The sequence below is a fragment of the Prinia subflava genome, chromosome 10 (assembly GCF_021018805.1).
Source record: "Prinia subflava isolate CZ2003 ecotype Zambia chromosome 10, Cam_Psub_1.2, whole genome shotgun sequence".
Taxonomy (NCBI): Eukaryota; Metazoa; Chordata; class Aves; order Passeriformes; family Cisticolidae; genus Prinia; species Prinia subflava.
The window spans coordinates 4,201,720-4,229,289 of record NC_086256.1 but is presented as its reverse complement, the minus strand read 5'-3'; the positions used below and the strand labels follow the sequence as shown (position 1 = coordinate 4,229,289).

At 49.2% G+C, this 27,570-nt stretch overlaps 1 protein-coding gene across 1 annotated transcript in view; it reads right to left on the bottom strand.

Annotated features, from left to right (window-relative positions):
- PLPP3 (phospholipid phosphatase 3) overlaps positions 1-12,797 on the bottom strand; it is a 43,605-nt gene extending 30,808 nt beyond the window's left edge. The window contains exon 1 of the mRNA XM_063407008.1: positions 12,069-12,797. Coding sequence (XP_063263078.1) covers positions 12,069-12,207 — 139 coding nt within the window. The 5' untranslated portion in view covers positions 12,208-12,797. The remainder of the gene's footprint in view (positions 1-12,068) is intronic.
- Between the last annotated feature and the right edge of the window lie 14,773 nt (positions 12,798-27,570).

Sequence of the window (27,570 nt, the reverse complement as noted above, 5' to 3'; positions counted from 1 at the left end):
CAAGTACAACCCAACGCTCGCACCGCTTTATCCTTCTCTAATAAACCTTTCACTGCGTTTGACACGATACAGGTCTTGTCCAGCCATGAAAGCTTTCCTGCTTATCGGGAGAATTTTTAATCAACCAGCAGGGAAAACATGGCCTGACATTTTATTGCTTCCTTGTGCTTTGCTTTTAGATGTTTCTGTTTCTTCCAGCTTGTACTCTTGCTAATCTCTTTAGCCAGGGATCAGTGGAAAGCCTCAAGTTTTCCATGCCCAGCAGCTTCCCCTGGATCATTTGGAGTCAGGGCAGGCAGAGGAGCATGGGGACAGCGGGGGGTTTATGGTGGGATGGAGAAGAAGGCACCAAGCTCTCGATTCACTGCAGGTTCTGGAACAGGGTTTTGTCCTGGCCACAATTACAAAACAACAAACAACGTCTGTGGGGAAGGGTCATAAGAAGTTCAGCTTTCCTCTATTAAAACCATCTGGTGCCTATAAAAAACCCCAACTGGTTGGTTGGGATGGTTGGTAGCACCTCCTCCCCGCTTGGCTCTGCCTGGCACCTCACGGGAACGTGGTGGCACCAGAGGTGTCACAGAGAGGGACGGGGCTGCCATGGGAACAGGGGCCTGGCAGACACCCCCTGCACTCTGCAGCCCTCCTGCTGCAAAGAAGGTGCCCCAGCATCTACCTCATTTCACTTCTTATCTGAGCCAGAACTTCTTTACGAGGTGCCTGTCCCCTCAGGAACGCCAGCTCCTGCCAGAGTGCCCTCAGCGAGCCCCTGAGAGGGCTGAGCTTTCTGAGAGAAATAAAACATCCCTGTGAGGCCTGCATGGGACCCTGCAAAGGGTTTCTCCAGGTCACAGACACCAACGGGACCCCCTCCAGCATCAACAGCGAGAGGCTAAACCTGCAGGGGGTGGAAACCTTTATTAAAAACAAAAAAAAAACCCAAAACAACAACAAAAAAACCCCCTAAACCTCCCCTTTGTTTCCAACAGAAATAAAAGAAAGGGAGGTGAAAAAAAAAAAAAAAAAAAAAAAAAAGGAAAAGAAAGGAGAGGAGAGCTTAGAGCCAGGTCCCCAGCCTGTAACACAAAACCAGGCTGTGCTGGGAAACCTTACACCACGCAGCATCCAGCTCATGTACTCCTGCTCCGCTCGCCGCCTCCCGGATGCTTCCCCAAGCCCAAACTGCCCTTGAGAGAAGCCAAGCCTCAGCCTCTGCTGAAAAGCCTCTTTGTTTGGATTCCCTTTCCAAATCAGCGTATCCTGAGATTGAACTCCCTTCCACCCCTCTGCAGGGCTTTTTAAAGCCGGGATGCCTCTGGCAGCAGCCGGGCCTGCCAGCAGGTTTGCGGTGCCGTAATCGCGCCAGGCCCGCCGAGCCGGGGCGCACCGAGCGCCAGGAACCTTCTCCACCATCAAGGAGAGAAAGGCAGGGAACAAGAAAGTACTGCAGGATTACTTCAAAAGAGCCTTTAATCATGAATTGTGAGCAGAGGAGCAAAGTTCTCCTTAATTAAACAATGGCTTTAATCAGCCTTCAATAGCTGGCATTACTCAGAGGGTGGTGAGGCCCTGGCACAGGGTGCCCGGAGAAGCTGTGGCTGCCCCATCCCTGGAAGTGTCCCAGCCCAGGTTGGACAGGGCTTGGAGCAACCTGGCACAGTCAAAAGTGTCCCTGCCCATGGACAGGGACTGGAATGAGATGAGTTTTAAGGTCCCTTCCCACCCAAACCACTCCATTGTGTGACATCAAGGCACAGCAGTGAGCTGATCATTTTGTCTCTCTTAAAGTGGCATAAATGAAAGGAAACCAGACAAGGCCTCAAAGAAACCCAGGCACGAGGTCTGGACTGTGCACACACCACCAAGAGGGTCTGGCTCCCAGTACTGCCCTGAGCTCTCCAGGCAGCCCCAAGGCCATCACTCACTGTACACAGAAATAAAATGCATTTTCTTGCACTGCCCACTCTGTCTGCGAGCTCTGGGCACAACTGTGCCACATCCATACAGCCCCTGGCAGGCAGCGGGGATCTCCTGTGTCCCTTGGCACTTGCAAACGCCCCAAAATCCTTTATCCCCACAAACAGCACCACGACAATCATTTCACCCCTCAGAGAAAACACAACAGATCTTGTAGCAAGGGGTTGTTAATGAGAATATCAGCCTGACACCTCACCCTGACACTAAAGGGAAAACCCTCTTCTCCAAAACAGCCTCAGGCCCAGGACTTGAAGCAATTTCACGGGGGAAGAAGATGTTTTCCACTAGCAGGCAGCTTTAATTTTCCTCAGTGTTACGTCTTTCCCTGTGAAAGCAAAACACTGAGATTTAAGCAGGTGGATTTTCAGGCTGTGGACCCAATACCCACTTGTGGCAGAAAACTTCAGCAAGAGCAAAAGCAAAGTACCTGTTGTTATATCCACAATCCTGATGTATCCCAAACACTATCCCACTTGTCTGGCAATTTCAAACATGCTGCCTGCCTAGATTCTGCAGTGGCTCTGAGAGTTTTACACACTGGAAAACTTCTTTGTGACCACGGTGATTAATCAAAACAGGCTTTCTCCAAAATGCTGTCCGGCTTTTCCATGCGTTTTGCATTTGACAAAGACTCACTCCAGCTCAGTCAGAAAAATAAATGCCACAAAACTTCTCCTTTAAGGAAAAAAAAAACCCAAACCACCCAACCCTCACAGCCCAGTGCTTTAGAAACGCTTCCACATGCTAATCAGCCTCCTATTCAGTTCCAGACTGAATAGGACTCCAACAATGACAAAGAAATACGCTGAACCTATCCCACATTTCATCCCCTTCACTCAAAATGTTGCTGTTACCTTGGTTTTCAGCCGCTTTGTGGGAGCTGCAGCAGAATGACAACTGCATGCTAAAGCTGCAGGGATGGTCAAGAAACCAGGAGTGCTGGATGAAAAAGTTATCTGGCCCAGATTATGTGGGAAAGAAAAATGGGATTATTTGAGGGGATAGTAACTGATGTTGCAAATTTTTATAAGAGTTAATTTAAAAAAAAAAAAAAGAAAACAAACCAAAAAAACCCCTGAGTCCTCTAAGAAAAGCATCTCTTGTGGTCAGGCAGCAAAGGGAATTTTCTCAGCCTGGAAAGTTTAAGATAAAAGCCCCTCCAAGGGCTTCCCTTTGAGAATCATCCATTTTTGTTATCCATTATCAACTGGCAGGTGCCCTAGTGCAGCTTTTCCTCCGTATTCTTAACATGAAAAACTCCAGCTCTTATTCTTGGAAAGGACAAGCCAGCTCCTGCTGCAGTGGGTGAATCCCAGGTTGTTTCCCTTTTCTGCAGAACATGGAGGCACCAGAAGAGAGGCACCTGGGCAAGTTTTCATAGGAATTCGGGTGGGAAGCTCCAGCACAGGAGCACACATGTCCTAGGGACACACTTCAGCCCAAGCCCTGGCATTCAAACTCCTCCATAGGTGCTGAGGATCTGATTTCGTGATACTTTGGGAGGAAGACTGGCAGAAGCACTGAATTTGCAGCTCCAGCGGGGAGTTCAGGAAGGAATTAGAGGTACCTGAGCAGCTCTGAAAGCCCCACTGGGCTCCTGGGTGCCTCTGTACTGGAAACACTGCCTTCAAAGCGTGCCCTCGCCAGGCTCCGGCGCCTGCCCACGCACCGAGGTGATGCTGCTCCTTCTGCTCCCTGTCTCCCTAGATTAGAAACTCCCAGAGGCACAAACCTCCCGTGACGTGCCCGGGCACGACCAAGGGCAGCACAGCCTGGCACAGGGATCCTCGGCCCAGCACTTGAATTCAGGGAGAAGCAGCTCCCCAAAAAGCAAGGGCCATCTGATCGGCGATCAAAGAGCCGCCCCAGAAACCTGCTAACACCAAACTGATTCACAGCTATCGACTTCAAAGGAGTTCTGCTGCCTGCCATCAGCTCGCCAGCCATCCAAAATTACTCCCTGAGCATCACTCAGAACACAAATGCACCCAGTGGTTACTGACCAGACCTGCTTATCAGCATTTTACCATGCTGTTTGTGACTTTCCCTTTAGGAACCAGCACTTTAAAGGGTGGTGGGCCTTGCAGAAAAGCCTTGGAAGCCCTCAAAATGCTTGGGATGAGGGACTGGTTGCCACGGCTGCTGTGCTGCTACAAAGACCAGAGCAAAGACCTCGCTGTCAGCTGAGTGGGAATGATAACCAGGGCTAGGCTGGCTGCTCCCTCCAGGCTTAAAGGAAAGCCCATCACACCAACCCCCCCAAAAAGTCATAAATGACCTGCTGAGTGTCAAGGAGACAGGAAGCTCAGACCCCATTTGGCACATTGGCTTTCAAATTCAGTGGCTGGGCACTTGGAGGATGTGGTGAGGTCTCAGCTTCATGGGACCATGTGCTGAATTAACAGAAATGTAATTAATATCTGTGTGCAGTGCCTGCATGGCCAGACACAGGGGCACTGCTGGCTGGTCAAAAATGGCAGTCATTTTTTGTAACCTTACAGGTGAGAGCAGCTAATTTCTTCTGTTGTGCAGCACCAGAATGACTCTGCTGGGAGACAGAAGGTCTCTGAAGGAGTATCATTTCTTTCAGGAGGGATGGCTGCCCCAAACATCTCACCAGTAACATTCACTTCTTCTCTTTAAAGCCACGGGAGGAAGAATCACGCTGCTCTCAGCTCCAGCAGCCAGCAAAGGTGATGAGGCTCCAAGAGGTGCAGTCTGACATCTGAGAGCTCCCAAAGCAGTGGAGGACAGCTCTGTCCCACAGCCACCTTTGGTGTTCAGGGCAAGGTGTGGGCAAACCCAGCAATGCCAACTGCTCCAGCCTGTGTTTGCTGTGCTTTCCAAGCATCACTGGTATGTTCTATCAGAAAGCCTGGAGGCACCTTCCAAGCTTCTCCACAAACTACGATCAACAAACTCACACACCTTTCTGCAAGGAAGGAAAAAACCATGGGAAAGTAGTAGAGGATTGCGAGCACTCTCCATCGGTTCAGTGTCACCACCACTGTCAGAGCAGCTGCAGCTCCATGTGGGCTCTGGCTGGCAGCCCCAGCCTGGCCCTGGTGGAGGGCACCACGTGCTCAGAGGAGACAAGGTCATGTATGGATGCAATCCTGTTCCAGGGCTGGAACAGGAACACACAGCACAAAGAGCACAGGCATTTTCAGAGCATCACAAGCTCTGGAGTTGAATTTCATGTTCAGCTGATGACTTGATGCAGAGTCTGTTTTCAACCCTCTGTCTCCAAAACATCCAACACATGTGAAAAACAAACCCACTTATGTGACTGACTCCAAAGGATGGAGTTGCAAAGGAATTTCTGATACTTCCAAACCTGCCAGGACAAAGCTGATTTTCGAACTCATTCATGCATTCTCTTGGTAACAAACTTACGCTTAAGGCTTGCTTTCAAACTGTTTGCATCAAAAATCCAAACGAAAGCACTTCAAATTCCCTGGTTCTCGTGGCATTCTGCTTCCTCAGGTCGAACTGGAGGAGCAGCTTCTGCTGATCACGATCCCACTGTTGCAACCGAGCCCTTGCGTGCAGCAAAGAGGCAAGAAGGGATTCTCCAGTTCCCAACAGCTGCTCCAACACATCCCTGGGCACAGACACCCGATCCACACGAAGGAACTTTCCACTGGCTCTAAAACTGTGGAGCAGGTAGTGCCCCTCCAAGGTGGATGTCATGGGAGAGAGTGAAATGGAGATGGGGAGGCTTTGAAGGGGATGCAAATGATCCATGAGGAGATGTGATACACACAGGGCACCCTCCTCCCAGCTTTTGGCAAAACCCACCCAGCTGAGGGATCTGGGAAGGCAGATGGAAGGCTGGCCACAGGCTGGGCCTCCAGACACACTGGAAAGGGGGAAAGTACAGAAGTTTATTCAGAAAACCGACTTCAGACTTTTGTAATTACAGGATAAGTGCCGGATTACTTTAATTCACCTCTTTCACTGAGGTTTTATCATTCTCATTGCTGAGCCTTTTGTTTGTTTGAAATATGAAGCCTGACCTATCGGAGGAGCCAAACAAGGCCCTAAGACAGAACAAAAAGGAAGAAATGTAAAAAAAATAAAATCATGTATATATGTATATGACAGCACTCATACAAAACCCCAGCTGGCAGGGGGGAAAGCCACATCCTGGGAGGAGGTTTCCCTGCTTCCTTCCCCTGCTGGGACACAGCCCCTTGGGATGCCAGGGAAGCCGCTGTTCCCAGCGCCGGCTGCGTGGACGCCGGGATAGGAGGGTTTGAAGGCTGCTGCCTTTCCCCACGCTGCCTTCAACAGGCAGGCCCTTGTTCCAGGCACGGGCAGGCCAGGAGACCACAAGGGTCCCTTCTGGATTACTATGGATGAAGTGGGAGCATTGTATGGAGGGGACGGGGAGGATGGAGCCTGCTCCGCCGGAGCGAGCCACGCAGCAGAGCTGGGCCTTTGCCTCCCCCTCTCTGAAGGCATTTCAGGCAGAGATGGAGCCACACAAACACCCTGCCTATCTCAGATGCTGAAGAGGGGCCCTGGTTTGCCAGAGGTTCCCCAGCTGTGGTATGCAAACCATTTTTGGGTGGTACACGGAGCACAGGCATCTGGAGAGACACCACCAGCCTGTATCCAGACAAACAGAGCCAGACCAAAGCAGCCTAGGAAAGGCATGCATATTAAATTGAGATTTAAAGGGTATAAAAATAATCCGTTTGATCTGGGAGCGATGTTTATATTATTTTCTGTGCTCACTACAAACAGACAATTAAAAAAATGTCATCTGCTGTAATTGTGATTCCCATCTCCTGCCTGTCTCAGCAGCAGGTACACAGGATTCAAAGCACTCCTGGCCATGAAGCAGTTGCACGTAATTCTGCTTTTCCTGGAGACATATCTTCAGGCTGGCCAAGTTCCACCAACTCGGGAAAGCCAACAGATTTATACCCCTGAGGACTCGGTCTGCCATAGGTACAGCATTTCCTTGTTCTGCAATTAATACCTCAAGTATAATTGTCACTAATAATCTCTTTTTGATAGGCTGGTTGTCTTTTTCTTTTTTTTCACTTCTTTGTTTGTTTGTTTTCACAAAGCAAATGCAGAAAAAGTGGATTTCAAACACCTCAAAAATATTTCTCTTGCCTTTACTTCCAGTCATCTTTGGCTCCTTTGGTCTTCCAAGGCAGGCACAACAGATGGGTATCACACTTTAGGTGCTGACTGTCGCTTCAGTAAGAAGCTTTTCCAGGCTCAAAACAAGAGCTCCTTTACTCCCAAGTTACAGCAGAGTCCAGCTGCACAACAACCCCATGCCAAGGTGCCACTTCTGCCAACCTGCCTTTGCCAAAGCAGCCATCCCTGGCCAGGAGCTCCCTGCCACCAGGAGATCCTGCAGGTACGGAGTGATACATAAACATGAACGACCAAACCCCACCTAGGGATGCTCAAAACACCGTGGTGACTCTCCACCCACACAGCTTCTCCCGTGTGCTGCGGGCTCAGTCCTCCCCGGCACGGAGGAGACACAGCGTGGAGGAGGCAACACCGAGGGGTTGGGACTGTCCTGCTGGCTTGGCACAGTCAGGTCTTGCTGTCCCTTGATAAAAACAAGAAATGGTTGGCTCAGCATCTTCTTCAGGTGCACGGAAAGATGTTACCCATGCGACAAGTGAGTGCTGCACAACAGGGTAGTCCTAAAAATGAAAATAGCAGCCCCAACCCAAACAAAGCAAAGTTGCTTAGCTCATCACATCCAGCTTTACACCATCCCAATAACTCTAACCTCACCCCTCATCTCCAATTCCTCCCACTCCTTACACTTAAATGACAATCCCAGGCCTGTTTGCACCAATTTTTGTGATGAAGCGACAGGGCCCCTGGCAGAGCTCAAATCCTTTTTGCTTCTGAGAGCTGGAGGACTACACAATTCTCCACAGAGAAGAGGAAAGTCAAGAGTAATCTAAACTGTTAGCCCAAATTATAAGATTATATCCCCACTTACATAAACATGTCAAGGTCCAGCTAGCGTAAATATTTACTTTCAAAGTTCATTTTAGCATCAAGCTCGCTACAGGAGATGCCAAATTTGTGAGAAAGCTGCAGAGATATTAAGGTTGCAAGAGGCCTATCCATCTGCTGCTTCAAAAAACCTCCCCAAGGAAGTAAAACTTGTGTTGTACAGATTAACTGGGATTGACAGAAGATAGAAAATTAAATTAGAGGCAGAAGAGAAGAAGGGCAGTAAATTATGTGCAGTTTACATCCCACCAGCCTGAAACATATGCTCCCATAAACCCAATTTCCACAAGCCTCAGAAGCAGGTATGCCAGATGAAATCCTTCTATTTTATGGCACAAGCAGGATGTTTTGGAAACCGTTTTACCTGCACAAGCTGCACAAATACAAGCTACTGAAGACCCTCATCTGCCCTATCACCCTCGCTGACACAGCCTTCCCCTCTTCCGAGATTAAACGCTTGACTTAGCACCCGTCAGCAGAGCACAAGTGGCTGCTCAGAGCTTGCTGAACACCAGGAGTCCCTGCCAAGGGAAAACAGCAGGTCTGAGAGGAGTAAATTTAACCCTAGATGCTGCATCTGTGGGGCCAGGCTCCAAAACATCCCACCTCAAAGGTCAGGGCAGGAGGCTTTTCCCCACCCGGCCACATCTCCTGCATCAGGAGGAGGTTTGGTGGCTGTTGCAGGACAGCAGAACCCCATGGCACCAGGGAAAGCTGCCCCCTGAGATCTGTCCCAGCCAGGATGACCCCAGTTCCCCACAGTAACAGCTCTAAGCTCCAGGTGGGAGGTGCAGGAGACTCCTGGCAGAGGGACGGGCTGAGGATGATCAGATGAAGGTAGAGTGTGGTCCACCCATCACACCTCTTGTTTTGCAGCCCAGAGGGTTCCCCACCACTCCACAAAGTGAAGACACCAATCAACTCAGCAGCAGGAACTTCAGACCCTCCCAGCTGCCCTTAATCACATTTTCAGATGTTTTGCAGTGATCAGGAGAGGGGGACAGGGCAGCGGGGACTCTTCCACACCACCAAGCTCGCCTGTGGCCCTAACAATTTCAGGAAGCATCTTCCAATTCTCACAGCAGAGCCCTCCCAAGAGGAGGAAGCAGATGGAGAAAGTTATTTTCCCCCCTTGCATGACCTGCTTTAATAAATGCACACTCAGTTCTTTTCTGCCTTTTTTACTGAGTTAAGCACGGGCATGGAATTTCTGGGAAGTTCACAGTGTCGGCGATCAAACCTCTTGTTCATGTAAGAGCCCAGGCATTTATGAGTGCCAAGTGCACTCATTAGAGGAGTGGGCTGGTCATTCAGGAACATCCAGCTCCCTGCCAACTCAACTCAAGCTGGAAATGCAGGAGAAATAGAGGGTCTGGTCCAGTGGATCTTCATCCAACCCACTCCAGCAGCCATAGGCTTCCAAGAGAAGAAGATGCAAATCTTCTTCTTATGCATTTGCTGTCAAGATAACCATTGTACTGTTTAAGGATGAAAGACAAACGTGGATCTTTCTAACTACTCTCACCAAATTAAACCTGAAGGAAACTCCTGATAGCTCAGCCTTACTAATTCAGACTTTCTTAGATATTTATGATAATTGTCTTCTGGATAATTAGTTTAAATTTGTGTGTAAACAAAGGGTTTGTAGACATCTACAGCCTCACACAGAGTGTGTCATTTCTGAAAAACGTTTGAGCCCTGGTTCACTGTTTTCATTTTCCCCTCAGAGGAATAAAATTCAAGGCTGGATTATGGCATTACCTGCAGCAGGAGCCAGTGCAGCGTCACAGGCCTCTGCAAATCAAATGGCCAGTTTTAATATTTCCTAAAGTGGTCCTCAAATGAGAAAAAGCCTTCTGTTTCCCGGCTTCTCTCAATGTCTTTGGGCAGCTGCTCAAGAGGCGTAACTCAGTTTGACTGCACTGGAGGCCACTGGCCATGTGCCCACAGGCACCAGCAGAAGACCTCTGCTGGTCCTTCCACCCCAAAAAAGGTCATTTCACCCAATTCTGCTCCTCATTATCCTATACAAGACTCTTTTTTTTTTTTTTCCCTACTGACTATATAAATATCCATCAACTTGTACCTGTCCAGCTTTCTCCTACAGGATGAGTTCAGCTGGGGCACCTTTCTTCCACTTTACAAGTAGTTTTTTCGGGAATTTCTTTACAAGTAAATGAGAATCAAGTGCTTGGAAAGTATAAACTCATGGTGTTCCCTGGCAAAAGGCAGAGGGGAAGGGCAAGCCAAGCCTCCTGTGAGTGGGGCAGCTTTCACAGCAAGTCATGCCCAGTCATCCACCAGCAGGTCCGATACTCCTGGTCCTGGTGTATTTGCAAAGCTCATCCCCAAACACACATCATGAGCTATCCATCCCCAGACACACATCCTGGGCTCTCCATCCCATAATCACCTCCCTCACCACGTCCCACTCGTGCTCTTCACCTGCCAGTGATCAGCCAGATCTAAACCTTCCTTCAGCTATTGCACCCGTGCCCTTTTAAAATGATCCTCACCCTAAAAAACCCCAAGAAAACAACAATGGAGAACCCCAACAAAAACCCTTAAAGAGCCAACTCTGGTGTTTACTTCCTGATTTCCACCTGTAGCAAACTGAAACAAAGCAACAATCAGAGTTTTGCTGCATCACATTATTCCCTGCTAACAATACTTTCCAGTGATGCTTGATAAGTCCTGTTTACCCAAACTAGCATAAGTAGAATAACACATGTCAACCAACTGCTTTTTCATTTAGGACCCTTAGCCCAGAGAAGGGGAAGCAAAACCCTTTCTCCATTCAAATACCACCTACTCATGCCAGGAATGCCTCAAGTTAAGAGAACTTGGGTAAATAAAAGTTTAAAAGTTCTGACTCCTAGGAGCTGTTTTACAAGGAATTCGACTTTCTGTTTAAATAAGTGAGGTAAGTCCAGCTAGTTACGTTTCTATTTATATTAGTTTCATATATGGGATATCAAGCATTTTTATTTTTTCCAGATCCGAGAAGATGAAGCTTTCTGCACTGGCCCCTATTCTTGTGGGAATGTAAAGAGAAAACCATGCCTCTCCTCCTAAAGTATTAGTGCCCCCTAATATACACCAGATGATCAATAAACTGCATAAAAATTAAATCAAACTGACAGTCTTTAAAAAATGGGCTCTAAGCAGAAACAATTGTTTTAAAGACTGTGGTGTCTGGAGTATTAAACTCACGTGCTGTTGTATTATTAATCTCTTTGTTGGAAGCCAGTTGATTTCCCCTGCCTGTGTCTGTCAATTAAATATTCAGCATCGCAGCCACAATGGAAGGGTTGATGTTTTGGAATGCAAAAAGTTTTTTTGAGACGCGCTGCTGACAGTTCCCATCCATGCCACAGCATCTCCAAAAAAGCCATGGCATCTCCAAAAGCCGAGCAGGCAGGCAAACCCAAACCTCTGCCAGGGGCTGCGAGAGCGCTCCGGACTTGTAAAGGAATGAGTTTAGCGAGATGGGAGAAAGAGGAGCGCCGGCAGAGCCGCCAGCACAGCGACGCAGCAACCAGAGCGGCAAAGAGTTGCTCTTTTCCATTATTAACCCAAACACGAGCCGGGCTGCCCGTAGAGCGCTGCCTCCACCTGGAGCTGGCCCCGGCGCCGCCGAGGTGCCGCCGAGCCGGCCCCGGGAGCGGGGCCCGTGCCGGGGGCACCCCCGGGGCGCATCCCCGAGCCCACAGTGCCCCCTGCGCACCGCCCGGGCCGCTCCCCGCCTCCGGCAGCGGGGCCGCGGCGGCAGCCGGGCAGCAATGAGAGCGAACCACCCATCGTGAGCGTGGCGGGGTGCGGGGGTGCCGTGCCCGGCTCTCCCCGCCCGGACCCCCGGGCGTCCCCCGCGCTCCCCAGCCCGGCCCGGCCGCTCCCCGGCTCCCCCGCTCGCCGCCCGGCCCGGCTCTCCCGGCGGCCCCGCTCCGCTTTTGTTTGGGAAGCGGCGCGGCCGGGGCACGGCCGAGCTCTGCCCGCCCGCCGCCGAACTTTCCCAAAAGTTTTTCCCGGGGAGCGGCGGGGGCTGGGGGAGCGGGGAGAAGGGGCGCGGAGCCCGCGGTGCTCACCCATGACGAGGCAGAGGCAGTCGAGGCAGATGAGCAGGGCTTTCTTGCTGCTGCTCTTGGCGGGGTTGTTGTTGAGCGCCGGGCTGCCCCCATTCTTGCTCTCCGGCGGGATCGCCTTGTCGTACTTGTAGCTCTGCATTATCGGGGGCGAGCGCCCGGGACGAGCCGTGCCGAGCCGAGCCGGGCCGTGCCGGGCCGCAGGGAGCCGAGCCGAGCCGAGCCGCGCCGCCGCCGGGCTCGCACGCCGTGCGCCGGGGAGGTGCTGCCCGCGCCGCCGGAGCCGCTCCCGGCCTCTCCGGTGGGGCACGGGAGGCGAGAGAGGCAGGCGGGTCTTCCCAAGGAGAGGCGAGGGAAAAAAAAAAAATCAAAGTAGCAAAACAAAAACCAAAACAAGCCCCAAAAAAACCAAAACCACCAGGAAAGCAGCGAAGGGGCAGCGAGCGAGAAGTTTGCGGGTTGTCCCAAAGACGGTGGAAGAGTCCTGGAGGAAAAGCCGGGGGGAAGGATTAAAAAAAAAAAAAAAAAAAAGTGAAAAAGTGTATATATATATATTTATATCTCTCAATGTATGTGTGTGTGGATATGTATGTATCAAGGTCTCAGTCCGGGACAAGGTGCGGGGGATGCTGCCCCGGGGGCAGGTGGGCTCCGCGCTGGGCTCCGCTGCGCTGCGCTGGGGGCTCCCGCCGCGCCCGCCCCGGCCGCTCTGGGAGCCACCGGCTCGGTTCTGCACTTTTATTTAGCGAGGCTTTCCACCCCTCAGGAAGAAAAAAAAAAAAAAAAAAAAAAGAAAAAAAAAAAATCAGTCACTTCGCCTCGGATGGGGTATCCAAGTAAGCACAGCCCCTTTCCTGCATCTGACATTTTACATAGATAATTAACTCCACATTTTTTTCCTGAGGGAAGTTAAAAAAAAAAAAAAAAAAAAAAAAAAAAAAAAAAAAAAAGAGAGTTAGGAACTAAAGTTTTCTCTCGCAGACCAGAAGGAGGGAGCCTCTAGCGTTCGTTCATACAGGAGTGCAGGGGGGAAAGGAAAACAACCAAACAACCAGCCCATCCAAGGCTGGAGGACTCCTGAAAGCTGGGAACAGTGCAAGGGGCAAAAAACTAACGACAAATAACTTCATAAACATTTCTCTCTCTTTTTTTCTTTTTTCCTTCCTGCCCTCGAGCTCTATTCCGTGTGCTGAGACAGGGGACGGGACATGATGTGTGTGGTACCCACAGACCCCGGCAGACCCCAGCGGGGCTGAGGTTTGGCTGTGCCACCCTGCCAGGGCAGCTTTGCCCTCCCGCAGCAGCACCACCACCTCCGTCAAATGAGTGTAACCAGAGAGCTGGGTGAGGGATTGTTGTGTTGGTTAATCGCTCGTTTGGTCTAATTAAAAATCATCAAGGAAGTGAAGGAAAGGTTGGAAAGGTTTCCCAGGAACCCGAGCTGGCAGGGGTGCAGGAGCTGGGGAGGGAGCTGCTACCCCAGGGAGCTGCTCAGGACAGCCTTTAACCACTTCTTTCTTATTTTTGGGTCATGCGTTTGACCTTAGGCTCTCACCTGTGTGCTGGCACATATTCTGCCGCATCCCTGGTGTTTTCCAGGCAGGGAGAGCCCCCAGCAAGGCCACCCTTCCCTGCTGCTCCTGCCGGAGCTGCAGACTAACCCCAGCGCTGGGGAGTGAGCCTGGGCAAGGGCAGGTTCTCCAGGAATCTGTTCGGGCACATTCATGGGCACACTGAAGAAAGTGAAGCAGCTGTTTCCAAATTTTACTTTTATATGTGCGGTGCAAAAAGAAAGGGGAAAACAGACCTTGGACCTTCACCCAGTTCTTTTATTAAAGCCTCAGTGGTGCCTCGGTGAGGCAAAACCAGGTGCCACCTCTCACCTTGCTGCTGGGGGGGACTCTGCTGCCCATTATCACCCCATGGCACTGAATACAAAAACGTCACTTTTTGGCCCAAAATGGTGCCAATCACCCACCCAGGGGGTCAAGCTGCCCATGAAGGACACATCTCAAGTTCTCTCTGTCTTTCCCCTGAGCGTGGCAGAGGTGTGGGTGCCTAATTTAGGCTCCTTGGATGCCTGCAGCAAGCGGAAAGAATCCTCACGTGGGAATTCTCCCCCAGCTGTGGGCACACTGCCCAGCCCAGCTCATGTCCACTGTGGGGCCGAGCATCCACCTTCCCCTCACTCTCCAGAGCCTGGCCCTGCCTTGAGGAGCCCACAGATTCCAGAAGCTGCCTCCAGCCCCCCCCCCCACGTCCCCAAATCTGCTGATTCCCTGGATTAAATTCCATTTTGCGTTCAAAGCAAAGAGGAAAAAAATAAACAAAAATTGAGACTTATCATTGTAACACCAAATAAAAAAAAAAGAGGCTTTCTTGTACTTTCATGGAAATTGAAATTATGGTTTTGTATTTGCATTTACAAGACCCCTCAGGCTACTTACGTTTGCATTTTCATAACAAAAAGATTGTGCTGTTAATTGATGCAAGCCAGGGCACACAAATCTCAGTCTTGGACAATTTCTTAAGGGCGCAGCAGCCACCACAATTGCCCAGTTCACATTTGACAATGGGTAAGTCAGCAGTGCCAAAAAGCAGCCTCTGTGGCTTTGTCAATAATATGCAAGAGATTCATTGGTAATAATTAACTGTTTATTCATAAATGGAATTATCAAATACACCATGCAATAGTGTCATTCAAGACCTCAGCGTTTCCTTTCAGTCAGACTCGAAATTCTCACTGTGGGCTGAGGTTTTGCTTTATATAAATTATTTGAACTGACTGAGTTTGTACTACTAGTGATTTTTTCTCTGCATTTTTGAAGAAGGGCTAATTTTCACCACCTTCCCACCCCAGCAGGACCAAACCTCTGGTGAACAAGGAATACTGATATAATTTCAGGGAAGATCAAAAATTGTTGTACCACTTGCTCGTTCCCAGATTTATTTCCCAGTCCAACAACTTGAAAAGAGAAATTGAGTTTTATTCATTGTCTTGTAATTTTAGGAGAATCATGTCTTTAAGGCTATTCCTGGAATGGACAAAATATCATTGTATTAGTGGGACAGAACTACGTGGAAACCTGTTCATGACATGTCAAGAACTTAAAAATTGAGAGATTTTACTTGTACCTTACTCACTCACCATGAGCAGTCAACATAATCTCGGCCAAAGGGTATCTGCCAAAAAAACACAAAAAAACCCAACCCAACCAAAAAACAACAGTAAAAATATTCTTGTATTTCCTTTTTTTATTTCTTCTCCATAGAAGATGATGCTCAAGCGGGACAGTGAGGTCTGTTTTGGGGCAAGAGGAGCCCAAACCTCTTGTGTGAGAGGTTGTGAGAGCTTGTGTTTCCACCAGGTGCACAGGGTTGGTTGGGGAGAGAGAAGGGAAGGGAGGAGGCTCCAGATTCTGTTCTGAAGCTCACGGAAGTACTTTATCCCACACATTATTTAACATAAAATAACCATTTGTTGGAGCAAGGAGTGAACCTGTTGCCTGCCCTGATGCTCCTGCTTACCCCACGCCGCTCCCCTTGGCCCAGCACAGCTTTAAGGTGTCCCTACATCGTGTTCCATAAGTCCAGCATGAGCTCTGGGGTGCAGAGACAGCTGGGCAGCAGCACTGCCCTTGGCCAGCTCCTGGGGATGCTCCTTGGCCAGGCAGGACATGGCCCTGGTGCTCCACTTACAAGTGTAGAGTATCCCAGAATCCTGGAATGGTTTGGGATGGGAGGGATCCTCAAGATCATGTCATTCCCCATGGACAGGGACAACTTCCACCAGCCCAGATTACTCCAAGCTCTGTCCAGCCTGGCCTTGAGCATTTCCAGGGATCCGAGGACAGCCACAGCTTCTCTGGGAAACCTGTGCCAGGGCCTCAGCACCATCACAGGGAAGAATTTCTTCCTCATACCTAAGGTAACCCTGTCAGTAACTCTGTCAGTTCAAAGCCATTCCCACTTCTATCACTCAATGTCCTTGTCCAAAGTCCCACTCCACTTCTCTTGGATCCCCTTTAGGTAGTGGAAAGGGTTTTAAGGTCTCCCTGCAACCTTCTCCTCTCCAGGCTGCAGCTCTTCTGCTCTTCCTGATGTGCTGCAAACACAGATGCTGTTGCAGAGCAGTTTGGTGCCCGAAGTGTGCCCAGTGGGATGCTCAGTTTGATGCACTGCCCCCCTTTCCCCCTCAGACCTACAGCCAGGTCTTCCTTGGGAACACGCTTTGCTTTTCTGTCACAGGGAGGATTTTGGCAGCAGCCCTTCTGGGAGAGGGGACACGCAGTGTGGGAGGACCAGGCCCTGCCTATTGTATTTCTTAGAGCTGCTAATGACCATGGCTACAGCAATCCTAAAATAAGAAAGTGAGCTGATTGTTATCCGTTATCTGAGATTGTTCCCCACCGAAATGGGAAATCAGAGCACAGTTACGTGCTGCACACCAGGTGGCCTGGACTGGAGTCATGAGGCAGAAATACCAGTAAACTTCTGAAAAGTCCAAAGCTCAACCACCACTACCCTGTTCAGGGATATTTTTAGCATCACCAGCTGCTGCTGCTGGAGAAAACACCTTCAAGAGGGGCTGTGAGTGGGGGCATTGCCCTGCTCACCCCGTGGCGGGAGGAGGTTGAGGGCAGGACACCTGCAGTGTCCCCTGCCCGTGTCCCCATGCTGGACACAGTCCCTGGCGCCAGGTTGTCCAACCTGCACAGTCAACACTGCCCTGTTAAATTTTTACAAAGGCTGGAGTTAGACCTGTCATTGCAGAGAAAGGCAAATAAAAGTGAAATCCAAAGGGGGCCCAGTTCTGCCCTCCCCAGTGCGGCTGGGAAGGATCAAGCCTCATAAACCTTCAGGTCATTAAAAAGAATTAGCTGATAAATGTCATCCTGATGCAGCGTTTGGTGCTGCCCAGGAAGTTGGGGACCCAGGCTGATGCAGGCCAGGAGGGTCAGCCCTCAGGCACGTGCCTCAGTGACCCGAGGGGTGGCACATTCTGTGGTCACAGACCGTTCCTGGCATCACAAATCACTCAGGGTCAGCAACATTCAATTTGCCGACAACTTAAAGTCCAGCCTGTTTTGAAACCAGCATCTGTATTCCTGCCAAGTTTCACAACCCTGATGTTTCTCTCTAATTCAATTTAGTTCCCCTAAATCTTTCCAGCTCTTGATATGATTGGAGGGTTTCAATTCATGTTATTACAAAGATGGAAAAAAAAAGGAAATAAATTCCAAATTACAGTGATCACAACAAAAAGCTTGAAAATGTGAGCTCGAAATCTTATCCAAAAGATCAGAACACAGAAGCTGTAATAAAGGACATTATTTAAGATTTTCTAAAGACCAAATCCCATGATTTGAACGATCCTGATTTATAATTTGGGGACACTGGGGACTGGTAAACCTTGTGTACAGTCACGGCTGTGCCTTTCGCCTGCCACCTCTGTCTTCGAAAAAGAGAATAACAGCACCATCTACTGCCATTCCTCAGCATTCGCTTGGAAATGCCAAACTCCAGCTCCATCAAGGCACCTCAGCAGGTCACGGCCCCGTATTGACAGAGAAACGAGCAAACTTGGACTGCAAAACCCAAAAATCAGCAGTCTAAATTATTATTGACGCGTGCTAATTATTAAAAATTTCAGGCCTCAATAACAGACCTTCCCCCAAAGTTGGTGGCATTGAAAAAAGCATTTCAACAGACCCGTATTTTCACGTATTCCCCCCAAATCCTTTCACGTGTTTATTAGCGTACCCAAGAAGGGCTGTCTGCAGAATTCCCAATTCCTACCGTCAACAGCAGCTCATGAAAGAGGTGGAACATCACCCTCGTTTCCAGCCTGGTAAAATCCGGGTCTGTGCTCGGGGCTGGCCAGCTCCCAGGAGTTTGTTTGAAAGTCAAGAATGTGCCACGGTTTAATTACGCTGCTAGGCCGGGGCTAAATGAAAGGCCCGTTATAAAGAGCAGTCTCAGAGGAGAGGTCCACGCTCGGGTTTTTCTCCCCGAATTGATTACTGCTTAACTCGGGGTAGTTAACACGTTTGTAATGTCTGGTCCAGGCACTTCCCAGGTATTTGTTGCAGGATACAAACATTTGTGGTCTGTAAAGCAAACAGGCCCGCCGACATTTTTTCGGCTTGGATTTATTTCTGGTCGCAAACCGTCTCAATGACCTGGTTGAAAATGCTCCGCATCCAACTGAAAAGTGAAAGAGAAATTAATATCTTTTTCCACGTCTAGACCAAGCCATTTTTATGGGCCACCCCACAGCTTTTGGCATCACCTTCGAGGCGTGAAGCCCTGATGATGAACACGGGTGCTGGTGGGGCAGAAGGAAAAGTGATGCTGAACATGAGGCTGTGCCTTCCCAAAGTGAATCAAGATTCTGCTTTGATGGGATGGCACTGGAGGGATGTGTGTGTGTAACTGGGGAAGCAGGGAGAGGCTTTTGAAAGACATCACAAGCCAAAAAAAAAGAAAAAGTGGAGTAAGATTTGGGCTCAACAAGTGATGAAGCAGCACAAGAAAAAAGTGAAGCTCGTGGCCCCACATGTGGGGACCCTCTGTCCATCCTGTCTTGCAGAATTATACAACAAGAAATGGAGTTTCACCAGGGCAGAGCTCCAGCATCACTCCTCACGTGAGCTGCGAGGGCCAGGCCAGGTATTTGTATACAATGCACAAGTCCCTGGGCTTATCTGCTCCCAAGTCTCTCTATCTTGATAAGTCATTGTCCACCAGCCTCAAGAATTTCAATGTGTTTGCCAGGGCCAGGCTGGACCTTCCCCAAATATTTGCTCTGGCACACAGGCAGGGTTTGCTGTAACCCTGGTCATCCAGCTGTGCCATGCAGTGCCAGGGGGATGTGAAGGAGATGCACAGCCCAGTTCTGCCATGGTGGAACTTCCCTGCCTCTGCACCAAAACGGGAGAAAAGAGGTTTTTCAGGCACAGCCCTGCAATGCTCTGGCTGAGGCAGGTTGTGCCACGTGGTGACAAAATTTAATGGTTCCACAGCAGCAGCCGCTTGAGCAGGAGGGGAGGGCAGGACCTGAGTGGGCTTTGAGTTCTGCACCAAGGCTTCAAGGGGCACAGCACACACACAAAATCTCACCAGCAGCCTTCAAAGCCTGCTCTTTGCTCCCATTTATCTTATCTAGTGCTCCACTGAAGCATGGATTTACATAATACACACCTAATATATTAATGTTGCTATTCATCGAGAGGATCTTGACACTGTTTTCTTTGAAAGTCTTGCCAGAAAGATCAGGCTCCTTAAAACACAAGAGGGTTTTAGAGCTCTGAAAAGGATTTTCTCTCCCATTTGTATTCTGAACCCTTTCACAGAGGCTGTTTGCTTCTGTGATAAGAGCCAGGCCCAAAAACTCAGGAGTGGTAGGATCCACAGTTTGGGTTAGTAGCGCATTACAAAACTACAGCACTCCAATTACTGACTCAGCATGAACCTGTTGTTTCACACCCCCTTTCTAGCTGCAATTCTTTTCCCCCAAAATTATCTTGCAACACAACCTTTCAATACTCAAGCCTTGTCGCACTTGTAACACACATTCCCAGTTAAAAAACTTTTTCATTTTCCCTCTAAGTGCACAAACCTCTCTTCTTGCTTCAGTTTTCTGCACCAGTTTAATTTTGCTTGGGACAGTGGATTTCCAAAGGCTGAAGAAATGTCTGTAGAGAAGAAAAAACTCTGTTCAAGTTATGATATCGACCGTAATGCAGCTCAAATGACTTTACAAATGCACACAAAGTTGCCTTGTAGACCACAGCACCAAACCACTAGAAGGAGGCTAGTTTCCCTGTAAAGCCAAGCAGATTTCCTGGGATATATATCCAATCTAACTTTTCCTTTCTTTTGAATGGGATGAAGAAATACTTGCTTTTAAATGAATTTTTGGGCATAAATTATTCTTCCACCCAAAGGTGGACTAATGAAAGAAGCTCATTGCCCACTTTATTTTAAACAGTGACAATGATCAAACCTTGGAGCACTTTTTTGAGTATTGTGTTAGTGGTAGATCTTTCAACCTTCATGTCTTGCTTTGTGGTGCAGCTGAACACAAAGTATTGGGCTCAGTACTGGAGGAGATGAAATTAGGTGGCTTCAGCTATCCAGAGCTGGCATTAATGGTCCCTTCTGATCTTCAAAATCTGCAAATTTGCTCTGAATCAGGGATTATGAAACAGCAAAGAGTAAATCCCTTTAAAATTGGCAGTAAATGTCAGGGACTACACTTTAAACACACAAAGACACAGGTTCACTGACTGTCATTGCCCAACAGCCCACAAATAACTTGAGTGCTCCATCGCAGACCCTTTATCTCCTTTATCAGAATTGCCAACATCAAACACTGAATGTCAAAATCCTCCTCTTTCCAAACCACGAGACTATTTTGAAACACTGGGATTCAAAAATGAAAGAAGAAGACACCTCCCCCCACAAAAATGATGCATTTTGGGTTCTCATTTTACCCGCCCTCACCTGCCCACCTTTTCCCAGGCACGCTCCCACCTTTACACCCTCCTGCCTTCAGCAAATCCTCACACCACCAGCTATTGGGAAAGTGGGGCAAAATGCTTGTGGGGAGAAACCCAACTGCAAAAGCACAAATCACACAGGTCAGAGAAGGAACTGTGTTCCTTTGGATTTGTTTTCATCTGCTCTTCAGGGACCACCAGCCTGGGTGGCTCTGTGTGTCCTTCTGTGGGCACAAGCAGCCCAGAAAACACTGGTAGGTCATGACAGGCATTAAGGAACCTGGCCCTCATTTTATTCTTTTCTACTGTACTTGGGTGGGAAGCTCCCAGTAATGGCCCTCAAAGAGAAAACATGAATCACAGAATGGTTTGGGTTGCAAGGGACTGTAAAGATCATCTTAGTCCCCTTTCACTGTCCCAGGTTGCTCCAAGCCCTGTCCAGCCTGGCCTTGGACACTTCCAGGGATCCAGGGACAGCCACAGCTTCTCTGGGCACCCTGTTCCCCACCCTCACAGGGAACAATCCCTTGCTGCTATCTAATCTGTCCCTGCCCTCTGTCAGTGTGAAGCCAGTGCCCCTCGTCCTCTCCTTGTCCTTGTCCAAAGTCCCTCTCCAGCTCTCTTGGAGGCCCTTTAGGCATTGGAAGGGGCTCTAAGATCTGTTTGGAACCATCCCCAGGCTGAACACCCCAGGGTTCTGCAGCCCTCAGGTGATCTTTGTGCCTGGACTCACTCCAGCAGCTCCACATCCTTTTATGGACACTCCACATGGTTTTTCCTATTTCTTGACCCGTTCTTGCTCATGTTTTCCGTACTCAGCACCTCGGTGGCTGAGAAGTTGTTGTTCCCTGTATCACACACCCCACCTGAAGGCAAGAAAGAGAATAGACCAAAACAGAAAAAGAGCAAAGGAGAAATAGAACTTAAACTCGCATGAAAAATAATTGCATAAAAGGGGAATCTTGCTTCCTAAAATAGGCTGGCTCCAGGCTGTAACATGAGACACTTTTGCTGATGCCAGATGAGGAGAGTGAGCTCAACATGACCGCCTGCCCTTACAAGAACTCAGCCTGGACAACACAGAGCTCTCTCTGCTGTGGCTTAAGACCTTTGATTTCAGAAGAAAGCAATAAACAGCACCTTGCTTCAAAAGTTTCACGATCCATAGAAATTATACCAGGCCAGTTCAAAAGGCTATTATTAATGTGCCTTCTTGTGCAGATATGATCTCAAGAAAAACACACATCTAGGACTAATAATAACAAATAATAGAGTTATTCATACAGCTGCTGCTTACACGATGGCAATTTCCCCATAATTGCAGGCACAGGGAATGGGCACACAAACAGCAGTCTGTAGTGCCTCTGCCTACTCAGGGCTTGGGCTGAAGCTATTTCTTGTAGGTACATATACTTTTGGTAAGAGAAGTATTTCTAACTGCAGCAGAACCTCGATAAAGCTCTCCTGCATCTCTGCTTGACGCTGTGTTCACACCAGGAAAACACAAGGAAAAGGAAAACAAAAGGCATGGACACAGAGGTGTTTCAGAGGAAGAATGGCTTCTGGGCAGTGGTGAGATATTCAGACCTAAGAACCCTTTGCTCAGGTGGAGACAGAGTAAAAGGGCTCAGGAGAGGTGGCTGTAGTGTCACCTCCAGGAGCTGGACCGTGGCACCCTCCTCAGCAGAGCCAGGGCACAGGAAATGGTGCTGGCAATCACCCAGTGCTCATTAAGGTGTTAAGGTCACCTGCAGAGTGCAAACAGGGCAGGGAGGGAGCCTCGTGTCTCTCCTGTGGCTCCTGCACCTCCTGGCAGGCACCCAGGGCCATGTAACCATTACCTGTCCTCTCCCCACACCTTTGTGTGCTTTAGAGCCCCTTCCTGGGTGCTGGCCCTCAGTGCCACTGCCCTGAGGCAGGGGTCAAGCACAGCTGCCTCTCCTGAGGAACCTGTTCATGGCCGTGGCTTGGTTGAGAGGTGATAAAAGCAAATAATCTGCTGTCCACACTGGAGGTCTGGGGGGGATAATCCCACCTCCCACCCAGGAGAGCACAGATGGGTGACAGGGAGAGATGCTGGCACTGCCCCTCCTCATCCCACATCAGCAGGAAGACCTTTACCTGCAAGGTAAAGAGGAGGAAAAATCCCCCAGGCAGGAGTTGTGTCTCATGGTGCTTCTGCTTTCTCCCAAATCCCATCAATGGCCTAGGGACAGTTTGGCTTATTCAGTAAACAAGGTGGATGATGCAAAGGTAATTCCCTCATTGGGAAATGTTTTCCAGCTCAGAGCAGCTGCATTTCCAGTCACCCCAGGCTGCACATCCTGGGGGACATCAAGGGACACCACACAAGCAGACAGCAACTTGTGCAGTGTGCTGTGTGTCCAGGCACCCACGGAGCTGGCAGCATTCAGAGGAAAAAGAAGAGGGCTGACTGCATTCCTGCAGGCTTGAATGCACCTTGATTTGTGGCTGGTGCCTTTGCTCATCTCTCTCTCACGTTATTTTCCTGTCCTGGCAGGACAGGACTCAGCTGAGGTGGTGGAACAGACCTTGGAAGGGGCTGCACCAAGGTGAGATCACAGCAGGAGGTGGGGAAACTCCACCTCCTCAGCCCTTCGATTTCCACCCTCATCCAGATGAGATCCTCATTTTTTTAATCCAGCTGCCATTATCATTTCAGAGCCCAGGACTGCATTTGGGAGCCCAAATTCCCACCTTGGATGCCATCTAGTGCTGAGTGCTGAGAGCAGAGGAAATTCCCAAGGTGCCTGGAGCTGCCAGGAGGAAAATCATCTCCTCTTCCAGGGCTGTTGGCTTGTGCCAGACTTTATTTCCCAAGACCCTACTGAAAATCACCTGTGATTTGGGTTGATAAAATTTCTTTTGACCACTTCTTTATCTACCTTTTTTTTTCTTTTCCTCTCTAATACAGAAGAATTTCAGGAATAAGCAACCACATTTGCAGCACAGACTTAGGAGATGGGACACTTTTAAATGGAAACATTTTCTGGAGTCATCCAAAATCTGTTTGGATGGTTTTGGTTTCCTGGAGATGACCCAGCCAGCTGAAGGGCTGGGGTTGATCCCATTGCCAGGTTGCAGGAGCTGAGGATCCTCAGTCAAACCCAAGATCCAGGCACTCTAGGGAAGAGGGCAGTGTATTTTTCCCAATTTCAGCACTATCAATTTGTCCATTCCCCAGTGCTGCTGGTGGGGAGGTTTATATTGGATATTAAGAAATATTTCTTCACCAAAAGTTTTATCAGGTGTTGGAATAGGCTGCCCAGGGCAGTGATGGAGTCACCATCCCTGGAGGGATTTAAAAGATGTGTAGATGTGGCACTTGGGGACACAGTTTGGTGATGACCTCGGTGGTCCTGGGCTAGTAGCTGGACTCAATGACCTCAAAGGGCTTTTCCAACCTAAACAATTCCATAATTTCATGATTTTTCCTTGTGATCTCTACAGAACGGCCACCCCACTGATGACCACAACACATGCCAGTCTATAAAGCCCTTCCACCACCCAGACTCAGTTCCCAAAAGCATCACGAGGCTCTTTGAGGCGAAAACCCTCCCTGCTCCTCCACGGCCAGGAGCCCAGGAGCAGACACCTCCCATGTCTCACCCAGCCCAGGTCTCACCTCTGCACTGCAACGCAGACATATCCTCAGGGCATGTCTATCCACCCGCTCAGGCTGCTCTGGAGCTGGCAGGGAGCAAGTCAGGTCTGGTTTGGGAGCTGCTGACTGGCTCTGGGGTGTGGAGCCAGCCGAATTTACCTGGGCACCGCTGCAGCGGCTCCACGGCTCGGGGCCAGGGCAGGAGGCTGCACAGAGCTGCTCCTCCACGGCCTCCTGCTCCTCCACAGCTCCCCACGGCTCCCCAAGAGCTGTGGCACACTCCCACCACCCATCCTCCTGCTTTGCTCCGCTCCCACGGCACCTTGCCTTCCCAAAATCCGGAATGTCCCTGCTCCTGGCAACGAGGCCATTCCCGCACCTCTGGGGCCCTGCATGGCTCCTGCCCCATTTCAGGGGCACAGGGACTGGACCTGCTCTGGGACAAGCTGAAATGATTCACTTGCAGGCTTGCCTGCTGTTCTATTAACTCAGATTTTTTTTTTTTCATCTGCAGTTTCAAGTGGGGCAATTTTGAGATCAAAGCCGTGCCCTGCTCTAATGGCCCCGAGTGAGCCCGGCCTTCACGGGCACAGGAGGCTCTGCCTCCAGGAGAGACTCAGCCTCAGCCTCAGCCAGCCTGAACCCACCCACACAGAAGGCAAAACTGGACCAAGTGTTGCTCTCACTCATCCCCATCCAAAGTTATTTGGCTTTAATGTGGGTAGAACATACCTGCTTGACCAATTGTGGTCAGGCCAGGCCCTGCAGTGTATTTAAGAGAACCCGCTGGATATTGCTGCCTGTGGAATAGCTGCACTTGCCCCTGGCCTGAGGAGAGCAGGAGCAGCTGGAGAATGTCCTGGATGGACAAACAGAGGGCAGGACACAAGGCAGGGCACTGCTCCATCTCCCACCAGCAAGAGGGATGTTGGGCTCCTGGAGCAATGCTCAGCTGCAGTTTGTTTAAAGATGTTGTGCACACTCTATCTGGTTTTTCAACATATAACCAACAGTATCACGTGTGTCCTTTCCTCCCCTGCTTCTGCAGGACAGAAGGATTTTAAATGGGGCCGTGGCTATCATAGAACCATAAAATATTTTAAGTTTAGTTTAAGTTGAATTATAAACCACCCACTTCCAACCCCGTGCAATGCACAGGGACACCTTCACTGTCCCAGTTTGCTCAGAGCCCTGTCCAACCTGGCCTTGAACATTTCCAGACATGGGGCATCCACCACCTCTCTGGGCAACCTGTGCCAGTGTTTTACCACCCACGTCATAAAAAGATTTCTTCCTTTTATCGAGTCTGAATCATTCCTCTTTTAATTTGGAACCACTACTCCTTGTCCTGCCAGAACAGGCCTGCTAAAATGACTTTCCTCTTCGATTTTTGAGGTTCCCACCTAAGGTAGAACAGACCTCCCAGGCAGCTGGAGATGCTGGTAGATGTTGCCCAACATCATTCAACACATGAGGAACAGCAGAACCTGTACCTGGGCAAACTGTGAGGATTAACCTCAGGTGAACCTGCACAGAAGCATAGTGAGACTTCATTTTGGCTTAGACCTGCCATGGTAAAGCTTGGCTTAAATTGTTTAGGAATTGTTCTGTGATAAAATGAAGCCAAATGTGTCAGAAACAGGTGCATCTCTGCACAGCAATCCTGGGCAGGAAAACAACAGGGTATGGGCAGTCTCACCAGTTATATTGGAATGTAAGTGTGGTCTACAGGGCATGGTTGAAATCCCCAGCCTGAGGGCATGGGAGAAGATCCTAAGGCTGTCCTAGCTGGACCAGAGTCAGCTCCCCCTTAGAACAGGGTCCCAAGGCTACCCCTGAGCACTGCCCTCTCCCTTGGGTGCTGGCTGAGGCCATCTGCTGTGTGACAGCCCAGGAATCACTCCGAATCAGGAGCAAACCAGCCACCCCCAGACCTGAAATGAGCCAAATCCTGTTCTCATGGACCTCTTCCATCACTCCTCATTTACCAAAAAACACTCACCCTTTTTGTTCTCTCACATGAGCCAGCAAGCAGAAGCACCGTGCTGAAAGGGGTCTCTTTCCTGTTAGAAGCTGTATTTATTTGTGCTCAGAGTGTTTGATGTGTGTGCTGCTGATAAAACACAGGCTGTGGTTTCACAAATCAGTGCAACAGCCCTGATCACAGCCCCTCTGAGCAAAGGGCTGCTGCATGCTGGATCTTTCCTTATCTAATCTTTCACACTTCAGCATTTCTTCATGTAAAGCGTTGATAATTAAAAATGCAGAAGGGGATGATCATGAGGAGAGATTAAAGAACTTGAACAAAACAGTTGAAACAATAATAATTCCCACTACATTACAGGGAACAATGTCTTCTATTAGCTGACTGCTGTGCAACAGTGCTGAGGGATCCCAAGCTAAGGCTCAAAATCCCTCTGTGTTAGGTGACAAGAGCTGCTATAAAAAGCAGACAAACTCCCCACAGGATGCAAAAGGCAGCCCAGGCAGCTGTTTACATCTCCAGCTTTTCTGACACAGATCCTTAATTTCTTCTTAGTTTTTTGCTGAATTCCAAAGATTTGAAGTGCTCTATTCTTTGAGCTACTCTGCATTTTATAAAAAAGAGATTTACATCAGATGATACATCAGTTAAAAATAACTGGGAAATATCAAGTAATCATAAGTACGTGTCCCACAGGTTCGCATATCTTGAATATTGAAATGATTCTCACTAAGCAATGAGTCTTATTTTTGCCCTTGGAAATATCAATTCCTTCTGTTTTGATGGGGGTTTTGTTTTGGAAAGCTGTCTTAATAGACACTGCTCAGTGTTTATGTCAAAGAAGGCAGACCAAAAACCTCTGCTTTGCAGCTGGAGTAGGATGGGATATGAGGTTAATGCTTGTGGGATTTTTTTCTTAGGATTCTGTGCTGGCTTTGGCTGAGGTGGAGTTAATTTTCTTCGTAGGAGTTAGTATGGAGCTGTGTTTTGGATTGTGCTGAAAACGGTGTTGATAATACAGAGCCTCATCCTTCACAAAAACAGGAAAGCAGTGGACTCCAAACGAAGGATAAGCAGCAAGGAATCCAGACTTTCAGCTGAGTTCCACAAAAATAACCCCACAGGCTCTCTTCATTATGGCTCAAGAAGCACGAAGGCTGCCTTAAGAATAAAAATTGCTCCTGCTGCACATGGAGACCTAAAAGCATCCCTGTACAAGAGCCCAAAACTGTCTTAAACTGCATAAGCAGCCATAAGCCAGAATCCCATCTACCATTCCCCACCTGTGTAGCTGCAATCGCTTTAGAAAGGAGAAAAAGCAGCACACACCATTTATTTATCATTTATTATTGTGAACACAATTCCTCAACGCAATTATACTCCTGGTAAAGA